The 17,716-nt window shown below is 34.5% G+C and overlaps 4 protein-coding genes across 20 annotated transcripts in view; 2 read left to right on the top strand and 2 right to left on the bottom strand.

Annotated features, from left to right (window-relative positions):
• Positions 1 to 17,716, bottom strand: part of LOC143916579 (uncharacterized) — a 590,438-nt gene that overhangs the window by 411,365 nt on the left and 161,357 nt on the right. The gene's annotated exons all lie outside the window — the stretch shown is intronic.
• LOC143916586 (putative peptidoglycan muropeptide transporter SLC46) lies at positions 222 to 3,678 on the top strand. 5 transcript variants are annotated; one of them, XM_077437742.1, is made up of 9 exons: positions 253 to 293; positions 612 to 642; positions 730 to 873; positions 967 to 1,227; positions 1,300 to 1,474; positions 1,546 to 1,729; positions 1,842 to 2,217; positions 2,310 to 2,550; positions 2,639 to 3,678. In XM_077437742.1, the coding sequence occupies exons 3-9, from the start codon at positions 753 to 755 to the stop codon at positions 2,712 to 2,714; spliced, it is 1,434 nt and encodes a 477-aa protein (XP_077293868.1). In that variant the 5' UTR covers positions 253 to 293; positions 612 to 642; positions 730 to 752; the 3' UTR covers positions 2,715 to 3,678. The 5 variants fall into 5 exon arrangements, with proteins under 5 accessions (XP_077293865.1, XP_077293868.1, XP_077293869.1 ...); XM_077437740.1 differs by lacking the exon at positions 253 to 293 and adding an exon at positions 308 to 531; XM_077437739.1 differs by lacking the exon at positions 612 to 642 and having other exon boundaries at positions 222 to 568.
• On the top strand, positions 4,749 to 9,509 carry LOC143916587 (putative peptidoglycan muropeptide transporter SLC46). Of its 12 annotated transcripts, XR_013260987.1 has the most exons (10): positions 6,002 to 6,747; positions 6,828 to 6,858; positions 6,946 to 7,089; positions 7,183 to 7,443; positions 7,516 to 7,690; positions 7,762 to 7,945; positions 8,058 to 8,433; positions 8,526 to 8,766; positions 8,855 to 9,014; positions 9,184 to 9,508. XR_013260987.1 is itself a non-coding variant. In XM_077437753.1 (9 exons), the coding sequence occupies exons 3-9, from the start codon at positions 6,969 to 6,971 to the stop codon at positions 8,928 to 8,930; spliced, it is 1,434 nt and encodes a 477-aa protein (XP_077293879.1). In that variant the 5' UTR covers positions 5,965 to 6,344; positions 6,436 to 6,784; positions 6,955 to 6,968; the 3' UTR covers positions 8,931 to 9,138. The 12 variants fall into 12 exon arrangements, 9 of the variants coding, with proteins under 9 accessions (XP_077293874.1, XP_077293879.1, XP_077293872.1 ...); XM_077437753.1 differs by lacking the exons at positions 6,828 to 6,858; positions 9,184 to 9,508 and having other exon boundaries at positions 5,965 to 6,344; positions 6,436 to 6,784; positions 6,955 to 7,089; positions 8,855 to 9,138; XM_077437746.1 differs by lacking the exon at positions 9,184 to 9,508 and having other exon boundaries at positions 8,855 to 9,139.
• Positions 9,507 to 17,245, bottom strand: vas (ATP-dependent RNA helicase vasa). Of its 2 annotated transcripts, none has more exons than XM_077437734.1 (13): positions 16,957 to 17,245; positions 13,209 to 13,229; positions 13,040 to 13,124; positions 12,901 to 12,960; positions 12,692 to 12,790; positions 12,502 to 12,558; positions 12,280 to 12,404; positions 11,742 to 11,927; positions 11,440 to 11,661; positions 11,183 to 11,359; positions 10,892 to 11,087; positions 10,341 to 10,801; positions 9,507 to 10,264 (listed from the first exon to the last, which is right to left on the bottom strand). In XM_077437734.1, exons 2-13 carry the CDS (start codon positions 13,224 to 13,226, stop codon positions 10,211 to 10,213), a joined length of 1,740 nt encoding a protein of 579 aa, XP_077293860.1. In that variant the 5' UTR covers positions 13,227 to 13,229; positions 16,957 to 17,245; the 3' UTR covers positions 9,507 to 10,210. The 2 variants fall into 2 exon arrangements, with proteins under 2 accessions (XP_077293860.1, XP_077293861.1); XM_077437735.1 differs by having other exon boundaries at positions 16,751 to 17,213.

Raw genomic sequence — 17,716 nt, forward strand, 5'->3', positions numbered from 1 at the left:
GACATTTCGATATTTATAATGTATGTAAATTGTATTTCAAAAGGTTTATTGAAATATTTATGAGATTAAGAGATAATAATTAGGAGATTATTACAAGTATTAATGTAATTATTACAAGTATTATTTTACCGTAAATAAGTATTCATAAAGTTAATTACCTACGCTATAAATATTTTTGGCTGCGGTACATTTTCAGGAATAATTTTCAAGAATTCATCGTCCACATTCCAAAATATAAAAAAAACTTCGGTCACTCTATGCATGACTTGCACGTATCGACATAACATACCTATGTAATAAAAAAATTATATCTATTTATTATCTGTGTCAGTGAACCGCCGTATGTCAAATCGTTTGTTTGCAAATTCTGAATCGGTTGTCTATCTTTGGTCTATTATTATATGTATTTACATATATTAGATAATAAAGCACACGTACATATATTTTTATTTACGAAGACTCGTATAATTTTGTAATAGCAATTCCAAATAATAATGATTACCACAAATTATAATCACAGATGACATTAATGTATACATGACCATTGACCTTCTAAAATTATATTTATGTACGTTTGCATTTTATTTAATCAACTATTTTATATATGTTAGTCAGCATATAATTGTGCTAACTCTTTTCAAGGTAAAGGTATTATTTTGGAATATTAATTTTAGCATTTTACAATTGACCTTATTCGTAGTTTTTAATGTGTTTTTTATTCATTTAAAGCATTTTTAGTACACCACTGATTGATGGCGGAATTACCAGAAAGTATTACTACACCAGAAATATCTAATGCAAATAAGTACAATGTACTACAACGTTTCGTGGAGATCCCTTTTTTTGTCTATTTTTTTGCATATGCTCTGTCGGGTAATGTTAAATTTAAATGTAACATTCAGATCTATTAAATGGCGATATATTCTTTTCATTTACCTAATTAAATTTGTTTTTAATTATTTACAGAGAGTGTGTGCAGTAATTTAATTTTGTATAAAATATGCAAATCATCCTATAATTACAATGAAACTATATGCGCAAAACTTGTATCCTCGCACGATGACAATACGACAATATATTTGGAAGAACTGATGCAACCGCAAGCGTCGATGATCATAATGTGTAAAACTTTAATCGAAGCCATATTTCCAGCAATTATAAGCTTATTTTTGGGACCGTGGTCAGACATGAATGGAAGGAAACCTTTGATCCTCTCATCTTCGATTGGTAAAGTTTATTTGCACGTTGTAGAAGAAATTCACATCGATGATGAAATTCACGTCGCCTTTTCTTCTCCAGGTCACCTGTTTTACTTCGTTCTTTTATTTGGTTATGTTTTACTCGATAATGTCAGTCCTTGGTATCTCATCTTGGCTTCTATACCATTTTCACTGATGGGAGCTTCAACTTCTATGATCACCGGTTCATTCTGTTACGTTAGCGATATCACTAATGTTTCAAATAGATCTTACAGGTTTGCATTTTGTTATATTAAAATATTCTACCAGCCATTACAGGTACATACATATTTTTTTTGTTTTCTAGGATGGGAATATTAGAGAGTGCACTTTTATTTGGTATATTATTTGGGTCTTTGAGCAGTTCTTATGCATATAACGCTCTCGACTATACAGGAGTTTTTGCAATTTGTATTGTAATAGCTTTACTGGGCATATTTTCTACTGTCTTATTGGAAGAATCTTTGACAACAACACCCAATAATGATGAGGTACGTTTCTTTGTTATTGATTGCTCCAATATATTAAATTATGTACATTACCATATATGTAATATAAATGATTATTTCATGTTTCTATTGGATTTTACCCCGCATTTTGTAGAGAGATGGAAAAATTTTCGACCGCAGATTGGTCGTTGACATGATCACAACTTGTTTCAAAGTGAGAGCTCAATACAGAAGAGCTGTTTTATGGCTTATTATGTTGGCTTGTACTTTTGGAATTTTTGTGATGCAAGGAGATGCCGCGGTTAGTTATCTTTTCACTAGGGAGAAACTGAGATGGAAATTAGAGGATTACACAGTTTTCGGGGCTTACAACATTGTGACAACTATCGTTGGGGTATTAATAGTTGCCCTTATCTTTCAAAAATGGTTAAAGATGGAAGACACGATAGTATCGATGATCAGCTATTTTTCTGCATTCATTCGAGCTATCATCATTATTTTTGTCAGTAAATCTTGGCACATGTATTTGGGTAAGTACAGAATCTCATTTTCAAAATTTTGTTTTGTAAGATGAAATTATTCATACATACAGTAAGTAATGTGTGCACATATGTGATTGCAGGCGCCAGCATTTGTTGTTTAAGAGCAGTGTCTGCTCCAATCAATAGAGCTATTTTAACAAAGATCGTACCCACAGAAGATGCTGGAAAAGTTCTTTCTTTAACTACATCACTAGAAACAATTGTTCCTCTCATATCGACTCCAATTTATAGTTTCGTTTATCAAAACACATTGACTACATTTCCTGCAGCCTTCAATATTATGACAGCCATTTTATATGGTTTAAGTTTTTTCTTACTAATGTAAGCTAAAATCATTTTATATCTAAAATATAATTTTCCCACATGCATAATTTGAATCACCCATTTTCAAAATTTATGTTATTTTCAGGGCAGTTGAGGTTCTATTGAAAAAATATCCAGGAAATGATTATGAGAATCTCCTTAATATACAAAACGAAATATGATTAGCAGCAGCGTGGCTCGGTCGTTAAGCTTCTGCTTAACACTGAGAGGCGCCGAGTTCGATCCCTTGAGCTGACCTCGATTGAAAAGAATTTTTCTGTGTATATCTGTAATGCTGCTGGTCAGACCAGGATTTGTGACTCCTGGTTGATCGTTTCCTATCAGAGTTTGCCAATTTTCTCTGATTTCATTGTTGAAACGATTCCCGATTAAAAATTGGCTAAAAAAAATCCTTCCTACCCACTATGTCACCACTATTTGAGTATGATTAATATAAATATTACAATAAAAATGTATGTACAATTCATAGATGTCTCGTTAATTGTCGAGTTTAAGTCAGTGTCTCGTAATTTAGCGACTTATATAATAAAAAAATGCTGTATTGTTTGTAATTTGGCCAGGAAGGCGCATTGGGGTTTACCTGTAATGCCTTCCTGGTATGAAATAAAAAAAATAAAAAAATAAAAAAATAAATAAATAATGATTAGACAAAGCAAATTCATTTTGTTACAACAAATGATTGCTTATATGTACTGCCTCCCAAGCATTTATATACTTTTATACATATGTAATAATAAAACTAACTTTAAATATATAACTATAGTATCTTATTTCATGTGCTTCTTCGTTGGATTTACAGGTTTAGCAAAAGGCTGTGGAGTAAGTTTTAAAACCGGGCTGTACTCGGCTGTATCAGTGTATATACATCAATAATCAATAAATGAATCCTGAAGTTTTTGTAGCGTGCTGTTTATTAGTGGTATGGTACAGTACTGAGAAACCAAATCTAAGTTTGGAAAATACTGTATGCAAATATGCACATTGAACACGTTATTAAAATATAATACGATCTGAGAGTGGCATAATTTTATGACCTCACACTACACTTCTGTAAATTCAGAACTATCCGTAGATGAATAACATGCGTGTGGAACATTTGAAAATAAAAAGCCAATGATTTTTGGGAAATTTCTTGTAATTTTTATTAAAAAAAATAATACTAAAATCATATGCTGTATTGATACAACACAGAAATTATGTAACATACATATATGTATATTGTTTATTATAAAAAAGAAAAGGAAAAACATACATAATGGTTGACAACCTAGGAACAAAATATTAAATATGCAATTATAATTGCAAATTGGTCATTATACTTCAAAAGAAAATGAAAAAAATAAAAACTAAAAAAAATTGGAAGTTTCCAATTTTGCATATAAAGAAATAATAAATCTACATACATAGATGGAGTAAAAAGGCGAAAACGGTCACGTTTTTATACATATGTATGTATGTATGTATATCTTAAGATTTAAAAATAAAATTTAATTACTAATGACAATGTTCTCAATATCACATTTTATGAATACAACTGAAAATAAACACTTCTTAAGAATGAAACGTACAATAAATTCTTAACATAGCCAAGTAAAACATTAAGTTGATGTAAACAATATATGAAATGAACATGTACATATAATAATATATGTATATATATATATATTGAAACATTTTTCACAGCCTTGTGAAAGCTTACACATACATAAAATGCTTCAATGCAGACAATTAAAATCGAAATAATGGGAAAAAAGTAATCCCACAAAATGCAATCTACATATCACAAAAATTTGAATGTGTGAAGCATTAGAAATTACATATCATTCATTCTCACCACACTTCTTCACAATTAAAATTGTCATTATTTGTCTGCACAGCAAGATTCTGAAAGAAAAAAAAAAAAAAAAATTTCAAAATAAATTTACATTTTGTTTTGGAGAGAGAAAGAAGTAAGGATACATACTCTGACATCTTCGCCACCGAATTCTTGCCTAAAATCTCCACCACCCGAACCGTAATTCTGCATAAAGTCTGGAATGGGTTGGTCGGCTTGTTCGAGTATTTTGATCAAGTCAGACGCTAGAAAACTATCGAAAGAAGGATCGTAGAAGGATGTGGGCTGCTATGTAGGCTGCGATGTGGGCTGCTATGTAGGCTGCGGTGTGGGCTGCTATGTAGGCTGCGATCTGGGCTGCAATGTGGACTGCGCTGTTGACTGCTGTCGTGGCGGCTGTTGGTTGTTGTGGAGGCTGCACTGTGGGCTGCCGTGTTGACTGCGCTGTTGACTGCTATGAAGGCTGCGTAGTTCAAAGATGGGGTCACCAATGTAGGCGGGGTAGCGATGTGTTGACAGCGCTGTTGAATGATCAGAAGGTTGCGTAGATCACGTCGGGGTAGTACCAATGTAGGCGGGGTACTATGTGTTGACCGTATCCCGGCCTAACGAAACACTGTTGTGCTTGTTTTATAAAGTTTTATTGTTTGCCTATGGTTGTACAAAGGTATGGTATTTGTGGGCAAAAGTATGTCGTTCAGCGGTCTCTGGATATGGTAGAGTGTCGCTGGCTCGGCATTCAGCTATGTTCAGAAGGTCTCTGGATGCGGCAGTGTGTTGCTGGCTCGGTGTTCGGCTATGTTCGGAAGGTCTCTGGATACGGCAGTGTGTTGCTGGCTCGTCCGGCTGGTTGATCTTCCAAGTCCGCGTAGTGTAGTGGTGGCTGGTCAGGAGCTGTATGTCGACGCTTGCTGCTGTGGGTCGACTCTTGCTGCTGTGGGTCGACTGGCGTTGTTTGGGTTGTACCTCCTTTTATAGTGTTTCTGGAATCGCCTGACCGATGGTGGTGGTTTGTTGATGCGTAAGAAAGGAATGCACTGTTGTCGAGGCGTAGAATTTTCTGGAACGATTGATGGAAGTGGTTGTTGATGCGTAAGCGCATGTGGTTGTTGATGCGTGAACGAGGAATGCACTTTTGTCGAGGCGTAGAATTTTCTGGAATGATTGGCGCCGTTCCGCTCGATGTGGTTTAATGGTGGCGGCGTGTTTCGACCGTTTTGGTTCCACTCGACTGGTAGGGGCGTTCCGCTTGAGTTTAATATAATGACTGCAGGTGTACGACGTCTGGTTTTCGGGAATGTAGTTTGTTGTTGCGGAATATTCTCGAATGTTTCGATGACGATGACGACGACGAGATTCCTACAACCTTTTTAAAGAATTTCCAATAGACTCTCGTTAATAACTAGCAATTACATAATAACAAAAGCAAGTCTTTTTGCCCTTTTCGAAATTTCCAAAACAGCTTTTAAAATATAAATTTTAGGTGTATTGTGTATGTTTTCTTCCATTTTCAAAGTATTTATATTGTGGCGGCTCGCTTATACGACATGGTCGAGTTTGGTTGCCTTCCTGCGAGTGGGAACCAACTCGGCTGGGTTCGGAGAGCTACTACTCACTCTGTCTTCAGCTGTCATATAATAAACACGTGCATTAACATGCCAGTCGTCTCATTCGTTCATCCTCCATAATATTAAAATTGCTTTTACATATTTGATAGATAAATTAACGATAAAAACTATATCAGTACTTTTTTCAAATTAAATGTTAGATATTTCAAAAATTTATTTGATACTTTTTTTCTATAAGCATACCTTTTATAATATTGTTATAAATTTTTCACTGTACATATTTTGGACATTTCGATATTTATAATGTATGTAAATTGTATTTCAAAAGGTTTATTGAAATATTTATGAGATTAAGAGATAATAATTAGGAGATTATTACAAGTATTAATGTAATTATTACAAGTATTATTTTTCCGTAAATAAGTATTCATAAAGTTAATTACCTACGCTATAAATATTTTTGGCTGCGGTCATTTTCAGGAATAATTTTCAAGAATTCATCGTCCACATTCCAAAATATAAAAAAAACTTCGGTCACTCTATGCATGGCTTGCACGTATCGACATAACATACCTATGTAACAAAAGAATTATATCTATTTATTATCTGTGTCAGTGAACCGCCATATGTCAAATCGTTTGTTTGCAAATTCTGAATCGGTTGTCTATATTTGGTCTATTATTATATGAATTTACATATATTAGATAATAAAGCACACGTACATATATTTTTATTTACGAAGACTCCAATTAGTAATGATTACCACAAATTATAATCACAGATGACATTAATGTATACATGACCATTGACCTTCTAAAATTATATTTATGTACGTTTGCATTTTATTTAATCAACTATTTTATATATGTTAGTCAGCATATAATTGTGCTAACTCTCTTCAAGGTAAAGGTATTATTTTGGAATATTAATTTTAGCATTTTACAATTGACCTTATTCGTAGTTTTTAATGTGTTTTTTATTCATTTAAAGCATTTTTAGTACACCACTGATTGATGGCGGAATTACCAGAAAGTATTACTACACCGGAAATATCTAATGCAAATAAGTACAATGTACTACAACGTTTCGTGGAGATCCCTGTTTTTGTCTATTTTTTTGCATATGCTCTGTCGGGTAATGTTAAATTTAAATGTAACATTCAGATCTATTAAATGGCGATATATTCTTTTCATTTACCTAATTAAATTTGTTTTTAATTATTTACAGAGAGTGTGTGCAGTAATTTAATTTTGTATAAAATATGCAAATCATCCTATAATTACAATGAAACTATATGCGCAAAACTTGTATCCTCGCACGATGACAATACGACAATATATTTGGAAGAACTGATGCAACCGCAAGCGTCGATGATCATAATGTGTAAAACTTTAATCGAAGCCATATTTCCAGCAATTATAAGCTTATTTTTGGGACCGTGGTCAGACATGAATGGAAGGAAACCTTTGATCCTCTCATCTTCGATTGGTAAAGTTTATTTGCACGTTGTAGAAGAAATTCACATCGATGATGAAATTCACGTCGCCTTTTCTTCTCCAGGTCACCTGTTTTACTTCGTTCTTTTATTTGGTTATGTTTTACTCGATAATGTCAGTCCTTGGTATCTCATCTTGGCTTCTATACCATTTTCACTGATGGGAGCTTCAACTTCTATGATCACCGGTTCATTCTGTTACGTTAGCGATATCACTAATGTTTCAAATAGATCTTACAGGTTTGCATTTTGTTATATTAAAATATTCTACCAGCCATTACAGGTACATACATATTTTTTTTGTTTTCTAGGATGGGAATATTAGAGAGTGCACTTTTATTTGGTATATTATTTGGGTCTTTGAGCAGTTCTTATGCATATAACGCTCTCGACTATACAGGAGTTTTTGCAATTTGTATTGTAATAGCTTTACTGGGCATATTTTCTACTGTCTTATTGGAAGAATCTTTGACAACAACACCCAATAATGATGAGGTACGTTTCTTTGTTATTGATTGATCCAATATATTAAATTATGTACATTACCATATATGTAATATAAATGATTATTTCATGTTTCTATTGGATTTTACCCCGCATTTTGTAGAGAGATGGAAAAATTTTCGACCGCAGATTGGTCGTTGACATGATCACAACTTGTTTCAAAGTGAGAGCTCAATACAGAAGAGCTGTTTTATGGCTTATTATGTTGGCTTGTACTTCTGGAATTCTTGTGATGCAAGGAGATGCCGCGGTTAGTTATCTTTTCACTAGGGAGAAACTGAGATGGAAATTAGAGGATTACACAGTTTTCGGGGCTTACAACATTGTGACAACTATCGTTGGGGTATTAATAGTTGCCCTTATCTTTCAAAAATGGTTAAAGATGGAAGACACGATAGTATCGATGATCAGCTATTTTTCTGCATTCATTCGAGCTATCATCATTATTTTTGTCAGTAAATCTTGGCACATGTATTTGGGTAAGTACAGAATCTCATTTTCAAAATTTTGTTTTGTAAGATGAAATTATTCATACATACAGTAAGTAATGTGTGCACATATGTGATTGCAGGCGCCAGCATTTGTTGTTTAAGAGCAGTGTCTGGTCCAATCAATAGAGCTATTTTAACAAAGATCGTACCCACAGAAGATGCTGGAAAAGTTCTTTCTTTAACTACATCACTAGAAACAATTGTTCCTCTCATATCGACTCCAATTTATAGTTTCGTTTATCAAAACACATTGACTACATTTCCTGCAGCCTTCAATATTATGACAGCCATTTTATATGGTTTAAGTTTTTTCTTACTAATGTAAGCTAAAATCATTTTATATCTAAAATATAATTTTCCCACATGCATAATTTGAATCACCCATTTTCAAAATTTATGTTATTTTCAGGGCAGTTGAGGTTCTATTGAAAAAATATCCAGGAAATGATTATGAGAATCTCCTTAATATACAAAACGAAATATGATTAGACAAAGCAAATTCATTTTGTTACAACAAATGATTGCTTATATGTACTGCCTCCCAAGCATTTATATACTTTTATACATATGTAATAATAAAACTAACTTTAAATATATAACTATAGTATCTTATTTCATGTGCTTATATGTACTGCCTCCCAAGCATTTATATACTTTTATACATATGTAATAATAAAACTAACTTTAAATATATAACTATAGTATCTTATTTCATGTGCTTCTTCATTGGATTTACAGGTTTAGCAAAAGGCTGTGGAGTAAGTTTTAAAACCGGGCTGTACTCGGCTGTATCAGTGTATATACATCAATAATCAATAAATGAATCCTGAAGTTTTTGTAGCGTGCTGTTTATTAGTGGTATGGTACAGTACTGAGAAACCAAATCTAAGTTTGGAAAATACTGTATGCAAATATGCACATTGAACACGTTATTAAAATATAATACGATCTGAGAGTGGCATAATTTTATGACCTCACACTACACTTCTGTAAATTCAGAACTATCCGTAGATGAATAACATGCGTGTGGAACATTTGAAAATAAAAAGCCAATGATTTTTGGGAAATTTCTTGTAATTTTTATTAAAAAAAATAATACTAAAATCATATGCTGTATTGATACAACACAGAAATTATGTAACATACATATATGTATATTGTTTATTATAAAAAAGAAAAGGAAAAACATACATAATGGTTGACAACCTAGGAACAAAATATTAAATATGCAATTATAATTGCAAATTTGTCATTATACTTCAAAAGAAAATGAAAAAAATAAAAACTAAAAAAAATTGGAAGTTTCCAATTTTGCATATAAAGAAATAATAAATCTACATACATAGATGGAGTAAAAAGGCGAAAACGGTCACGTTTTTATACATATGTATGTATGTATGTATATCTTAAGATTTAAAAATAAAATTTAATTACTAATGACAATGTTCTCAATATCACATTTTATGAATACAACTGAAAATAAACACTTCTTAAGAATGAAACGTACAATAAATTCTTAACATAGCCAAGTAAAACATTAAGTTGATGTAAACAATATATGAAATGAACATGTACATATAATAATATATGTATATATATATTGAAACATTTTTCACAGCCTTGTGAAAGCTTACACATACATAAAATGCTTCAATGCAGACAATTAAAATCGAAATAATGGGAAAAAAGTAATCCCACAAAATGCAATCTACATATCACAAAAATTTGAATGTGTGAAGCATTAGAAATTACATATCATTCATTCTCACCACACTTCTTCACAATTAAAATTGTCATTATTTGTCTGCACAGCAAGTTTCTGAAAGAAAAAAAAAAAAAATTTCAAAATAAATTTACATTTTGTTTTGGAGAGAGAAAGAAGTAAGGATACATACTCTGACATCTTCGCCACCGAATTCTTGCCTAAAATCTCCACCACCCGAACCGTAATTCTGCATAAAGTCTGGAATGGGTTGGTCGGCTTGTTCGAGTATTTTGATCAAGTCAGACGCTAGAAAACTATCGAAAGAAGGATCGTAGAAGGATGTTGCACGCCCTCTGTTTCCTACACGACCAGTTCTACCAATTCGATGGACATATTCGTCAATAGTTTTGGGCAGATCAAAGTTAATCACGTGTGCCACATCTTTGATGTCTAAGCCTCGGGCGGCGACGGCAGTGGCAACCAAAATGTTGCATTTTCCCGATTTAAATTCTGATAGAGCCGTTTCTCTCTCTCGTTGCAGTCGATCGCCGTGGATACTTGTCGCTCTATATTTGAGACTTTCGGCAACATACACTGCTATAAAGTCAGCACTCCTTTTCGTTTCGACGAAAATCAGAGTTTGGTCGGAGCCTAAAACAGCAATAAATTTTTAACAAAAAATTAAGACCATCAATGTCTGTAAGTCCATATGGGGTGGGTGGGGAAAAAAAGTCAATTTACCACTCTCTTGCAGCAGTTCTCTCAACTTATTTTTTTTTTCGAATTTTTCAACATTGTAGATGACCTGTTCGACATCGGCACAAGCACCGCCCAAAATACCAATAGTGACGAAAATGTATTGGTCGAGGAACTCACTCGCTAAATGCTGTATACGTTCCGGGAACGTCGCCGAAAACATTATCGTTTGTCGGTCACCCTGAAACACCAAAAGCAACAGTCAATTGATTAAAACGAAGACAGAGGAGAGACATTAAATTAAAATGACTCGTCGATTTGAACAGGTAATCTTGCCTTTGGAGTCATCGTCGGGTGATCCATCATTTTTTTGACAGAATCCATGAATCCCATGTCGAGCATCCTGTCGGCCTCGTCCAAAACGACGAATTTGACACATTCGAAGCTAATATATCTCCTCTCAACGAAATCTAAAAGCCTACCAGCAGTGGCGACTAAAATGTGACAACCCCTCTGCAAGCAAAATGAACATATCAATTATCTCAACATATCCGCTCAAATACAACCATGCATGTGTATAATTTTCAACTTACCGAAAGGTTGTTGGATTGGTGCTGCACTGCTGTTCCACCATAAACTATGCAGGTTTTTACCGTTGAACCCAGAGAGAACTTCCTGGCTTCGGTGAATATCTGCATGGTTAATTCTCGAGTCGGAGATATTATGACGACCTGCGGCTTACAGCATCTGTCCGATACTTCAGCATCACACTTGTCTTCGAGAAGTTTGTTTATAATCGGGAGGAGGAAAGCGGCCTGAAAGTCAACGGCAAACATCTAATTTTTGTCTTTTGAAACAAATTTCAAATCGATAAGGGATCAATTAAATCTCTCACGGTTTTGCCGGAACCAGTCTGAGCACATCCCATGAGATCTCTTCCAGCTGAAATAGCTGGTATCGCTATCTTTTGAATAGGTGTGGGTTTCAGGTAGTTGGATTTTTTTACATTCTCCAACACCAACGGTCGTAGTCCACTTTTTGCAAAACTTTCGATTGCCTCGGGAGCATTTTCTCCAGATACCTAAGTCATAAATAAAAATATGCTTTACGATTTTTTCAATCTTCAGTAACGTAAAAAAATACATTTGCTGTCTTCATACATAAGCACTGTAAGATAAGATGTATATGACTTTTTCTTATGGTAACAAATCAGCTCTTAACGAGTATAAGGTTATAAGAATTTTTCATAAATGTATGTATGTATGTATCTAGTTGCGCAACATTGCAAAATCAAGCGAAACGTGAACATTAGTTTTAATGTTTTCAAAAAAATTAAGTAAGAAAACTAGATCCCATAAGATAATATATCCAATGAATTGATACTAAAATTAAGCTCATCAAATTAGGGGAAGATATGCAACACTATATAATACCTGAACCCTGATATGGTAATAGTTATCAAAGTTGGTTCCCGTTGATATTCCAGCTTCGAATAACTCACTATCGTCTGTATCTGGGGGGACGTATATTTCCCTGGGTTTTTCGCTACCATCTCCTCCTATTAAAAACAATCAAACAACAACAGAGAACCCAAGTCAATTTTCATCTTCTGAATATGGAAGTATTTATTTGGGTAGAAATGAGATAAAAATTACCTCTTTCACGGCCACCGCCTCTTCCACCGGCGTAACCACCTCGTTGACCATCATAACCTAAATTCAATGTGCTTTTAGTTAGCTTTGGCATAGATATGTATGTATATGAAGAAATTGAATCAATGTATCATCGAGGTTTAACTCAAATTTCCTCAACCCCACTATGAGAGTATGCATAAAAATTAAATACCATTATCACCGTCAGAAGCATCGCCAAAATCAGACGCTCCGTTTGTTCTTCCGCCTCGGCCCCTCCCACCTCCACTTCCACGGCCACCTCGACCCCTGCCTTTACAAAACAAATTTATGATTTTGGTAAGCCTAAATTTTAAAATCGTCTTATCACTCGTTGAAATCAACGGGCACAACACTAGTGTTATACAATAATAAACGAAATACCTCTTCCACCACCACCTCTCGAACCATAACCGGAGCCGACGTCTTCACCATCGTTTATATCTGTCAATACAATCGAGAAGATTAATTTTCATTTCGAAATGGGACATATAAATGAGAATTGTGATGTGCGTATAAATACCGCTGAACGATGACACTTGAGAAAACGCAGGATAGCCTCGTCCCGCATTCAGACTGCGTCCAGAGTCCACAGGTTTTCCCGTATACTACAATCGTATTTATCATATATTAGTGAGACACAAAATATTTAGAGATACAATCACAAAAGATGCAAAGTAAAAAGTACTAACCGGGTCATAGTCTGCCATTTTCTGAAACAAACAAGTCAAACTGATCATACACGTTTAATAAAAATGTCCAATTCGAATAATCATTGCTTTCGATAATAATCGGGTATTTTGAAAATTACTCGATTAATACTAGCAAATAAATTTTTTTGAAATATTTCCAAACCAAAAATGTATTTATTAACTTTTTTGCTCGAGATAGAGCCTAAAGCTGTACTGCAGGTTTTCCACTTCAAAATAAATATTTAAATTAATACATGTACTTTTTAAAATAACATTTAGCATGGTCTGGAATTGGACTACATTATGCGAGACAATGAAAAATTAATTTGAAATGATACATAACTGACGTATTTTGTATATTTTAGTTATTTACGCGAAAAATGATAAAAATCGATGCAATTGGAACCGTCGCCAATTAGTGATTTACTAAATATATTTATTTGTATTAAGATAATAGAAAGCTAATAAATGTATACTATTTTAGCCATGTGATGGCGATCAGAAGTTTGTGCTTATTTTTACTTTATTTACATACATACATACATGTGTATGTATGTATGTAAATAAAGTTTTGTGATCATGCGAATGAATATTTGAATTCACTGATCACGTTTTCATGATCTAGAAAAATGTGTCAGTGAATTTTCGAACACCAACTTAGTATCGGTTACTGAAATTTTTATCGATACATAATTTTTTTTTCAAATCTTTAAATTTACCGAAAATGGTACTTCATCTTATAGGTGCTATTTTTTTTGTTTTTGTTCCAAACCACTAATCGAATCGGACTGAAAACTGTTTACCTGTAATATATTATAAATTTTATTCCCAAATACCTTCTAATTATATTTATTCCTTAACTGGAAGTAGTACTTTTACTCTAGAGAATCGAAGTATTTGACGTTTTTTTCAGAAGCCTTTTGATTTATTGTACTGAAATTTCATATCTAGAGGTTTGAGCTTAATACTAAGTTATATATACATTTTTGAAATCATCCATCAACCGGAAGTGGCAGTTTACTCTCGTTCGATTTTTCTTCCGCTATTTTTCAAGTATTATTCTCATATCAATGTGATGAAAAAAAAAATCACTATTATTGTTGTGATGTATCAAGCTGAAAATTTATATTTGTATTCTTTATGTGGTAACTTTTCGTCTTGTGTAAGTTTCCCTACATTTGCGCTCATTTTGTATCGAAAATTCTCTCATAGCCGGTATGTGTGAACGTGTATAGACCTTCTTATATTCCTCAAAAACATAGATAAATTCATGGGTTGGTCGTGTCCGTATTTTTTAAGAAAGGAGCACAATTCACCCCTCTCTGTATGTAATCAATGTGATAAAAGCAATGGATGCAAAGGAGCGACTGCCACTGGGCTGATAAATGTCACGATTAATAGCTATTTTGGAACATTTAGTAAATTGTCGAGTAAACTAGAATATTCTAAGATATTTCACTATTCGATATTCGAGTTTTGAGTGATGATGTCGAGTAATCCGAGACTCTAGATAGGATGCTATTGTATACCGCGTTAGCGCTCCAATAAATAAATAGCTCGAATTTGTCACTTGAGAACAACTCGATAATGATATTTAATATTGCAGATAAAATTGAAAGTATGATTAGAAAATGATCAAACTGGAGTTTTTGAAACTTGACATAATTTCTTATCTGAAAATAAGAATAGCATGTCTCGGGTTATACGTGAAAAAAATAGTTGAACAATTAATAGAGATGAAATCGTCTTATACGCAGAGTGCTTCCCCAAACCTTAAGAAGCAAACCCCTTCGATAATGAACATTTTCGGACAGCTACCAAGAAAAAGGAGAACTTGATTTAACTTTCAAGTTATAACATTCAAAAAATAAATAGGGTTATTTTTTTTTGGCTAGGTATTAGTGAAGAATATGAACAGCTTTCTGACATAGAGCTCATTGGCTACGTCCACACTACCGATATTCTCGAATTTTCCATATCCAGTTCCCATATTGCAACTTGTGGTTGGTATTTAGGAACTGGTACTAGTCATTAGCGATAAATGGTTTTCATTAAAACCATTTATCAATAATTTATTTATTTATTTAATAGTTTTGGACCATTGTGGCATTACAGGAAGAACCTAATGCGCCAAAATGGCCTACATTTGAAAAATATATAAAAACAAGTAACCTGTAAATAAAGGAAAAAAGCAAAAGCAGAAAACATGGTAAAATAAAATAATAAAAAAAAAAGTAACAAAAGGAAAATAATACATCATTCAGAGAGAAAAAAAAATAACAAGTGTAAAAATTAAAAATAAAATCCATAAATCCCATTCTTTGTTTACACTGAACAAAATTAAAATAGTATATAAAAATATACAAAGGAGAAAGAAAAAGTAAAATAAAATAAAACAAAATATGAATAAAAAATAAAATCACAACGAGGCCCAAATGGAAGAGAGTAGATTAAGATTCCACTCATTCATCACATTCAAATTAAGAAAGTAATGATGAGCGCAGGTTACCAGATAAATATGTTAAGATAATATCCGATAATCTACGCTCCCCAAGGTGGAAAATATCACATTCAGGGACAGCAGCAACGATTTCATTGAGAAGTCGAATAGCTCTTGGAATAGGAGCCATTCGAAAAAGAACTGCGCGAGCAGCAGGTACAACCATCAAATGATGATGTCTACCACGTACATAATTATTAGGGACATAAAGTCCCAACTGTTCCAGCAACAACGGGCATGACGTATTACCACGATAGTATCACGTAGCTGGAGAACGAAACGAATTAATGAGAAGTTTCTCCGAAGTTCAAGGGAATTATACCCAAGCATGCCCAAAAGGAAAGGAGTAGGATAGAGATATGGGTAGTACCCATACTCTTTCTTATAAAGAAAACGAAGAAATGCTTTTTGCACTTTTTCTATAATAAGAGAGTAGTTTGCTTCATGCGGATTCCACACAATTGCATTATAGTCTAGCTTACTTCTAACAAGCGAGTTGAAAAGCAAGCGAGAAGACAAGGGGTTGGAGAATAATCTAGCATATCTCAAGACAAATCCAAGTCGACGAAAGGAAATAATAGAAGTGCATATGTATATACCACGTATATATGTATATCACGTACCAAGTGGTACGTGAGTAAAAAAAGGTTGGGAGCCGCTGATGTAGCTATTTAATTTAAATATTTGTATTAATAAAAGTATTAACGAAGAGTTTCGACGGTGGTGTTTTCTGTGATGCTGTCCAATAAGTGAGAGTGAGTAAGTAATGAGTGCGAGGATATCGATATCGACAATTCCCCGATCCATCCAAACCCATCACATTTCCAGACCGACACTCGAAGGTCACAAAAGCACACGATTGCATTCGAATAACCCACCACCACCACCACCACAACACGTATGGCATCAACAGAACAAATCAAATCGAATCGAATCCAAATTGGAACATTCGAACACTCAACACACACACGAGTCGAAAACATTCGGGCAGAGCACGTGGGATAAAAAATGGCGGGAGTCGACAACAAAATATCGCACGAACCGTGCGGTGTGTGCAGTGCGGTGCGGTGCGGTGCGGTACGATGTGTGCGATGTGCGCGTTTCTGGCCGTCTCTTTACATATCTAATCGTGGTTCGATCGAAGCCGGCTCGATCTCGAGGTCGAGGTCGACACCAACACCGAGAACGTTCGAGCGACGGTTGACTGTCGATGACGACACGACGATATCAACAAACAACGGCGCTCACCTCGGCGAGGGTCGGGAACGAGGGAACACTGCAATACTGCAATACTGCAACACTGCAACACTGCAACACCGGAACACTGGATCACAAAGATAGGAGAGCAGAGATGTCCCGGTGGTGTGAGTGGTCGGAAGAAATGCGCCGCGCCAACCGCTCCGACGAACGACCAGGAAGTGAGATCCAGACTCGCCGACTCGCCGACTCTCCGACCCGCCGATCGCCGATCGCCGACCGCCGACCCGCTATCGCTCCCGCCGGCCGGCCCTCAGCGCCACCCACTACGACCATCGTCGCTTTTTTACTCATCACTCATCCTGTTTCTTTTTTTATTCTACACTAGTTGTTTTACCCGGCTGGCTATTTGTAATATAAACAAGCTTAAACATGGCGAATCTAATAGTAAATATTAAATTGTTTTTTTATTTCAATCGAAAAAAATATATATCGAATCGTCATAGAAATTGTTTTGTTTACGAAGTTCCCATCCGGCAAATGCCCCCGGCGCCCCCCCGTCCACCGTCCTCACGTCGTCAAGTCAAATTTTGACTTGTTTTCAAAGTTCCCAACCAAATCCCACCCAACAAAAACAAACAATAAAATAAATATACAAACAATATTTTCTTACAGTCTCTTTTGAAATTATATATTAGATATTGTACGTATGTGTTATATTATTATGTATATGGGACATTACCAACTCTGTATGGAAATTCAAAACTGCTCCCTCATCACTCATCACGACGAGACAAATTCACTCTTTCGC

This window comes from Arctopsyche grandis, chromosome 9, assembly GCF_051622035.1.
Source record: "Arctopsyche grandis isolate Sample6627 chromosome 9, ASM5162203v2, whole genome shotgun sequence".
Lineage (NCBI taxonomy): Eukaryota > Metazoa > Arthropoda > Insecta > Trichoptera > Hydropsychidae > Arctopsyche > Arctopsyche grandis.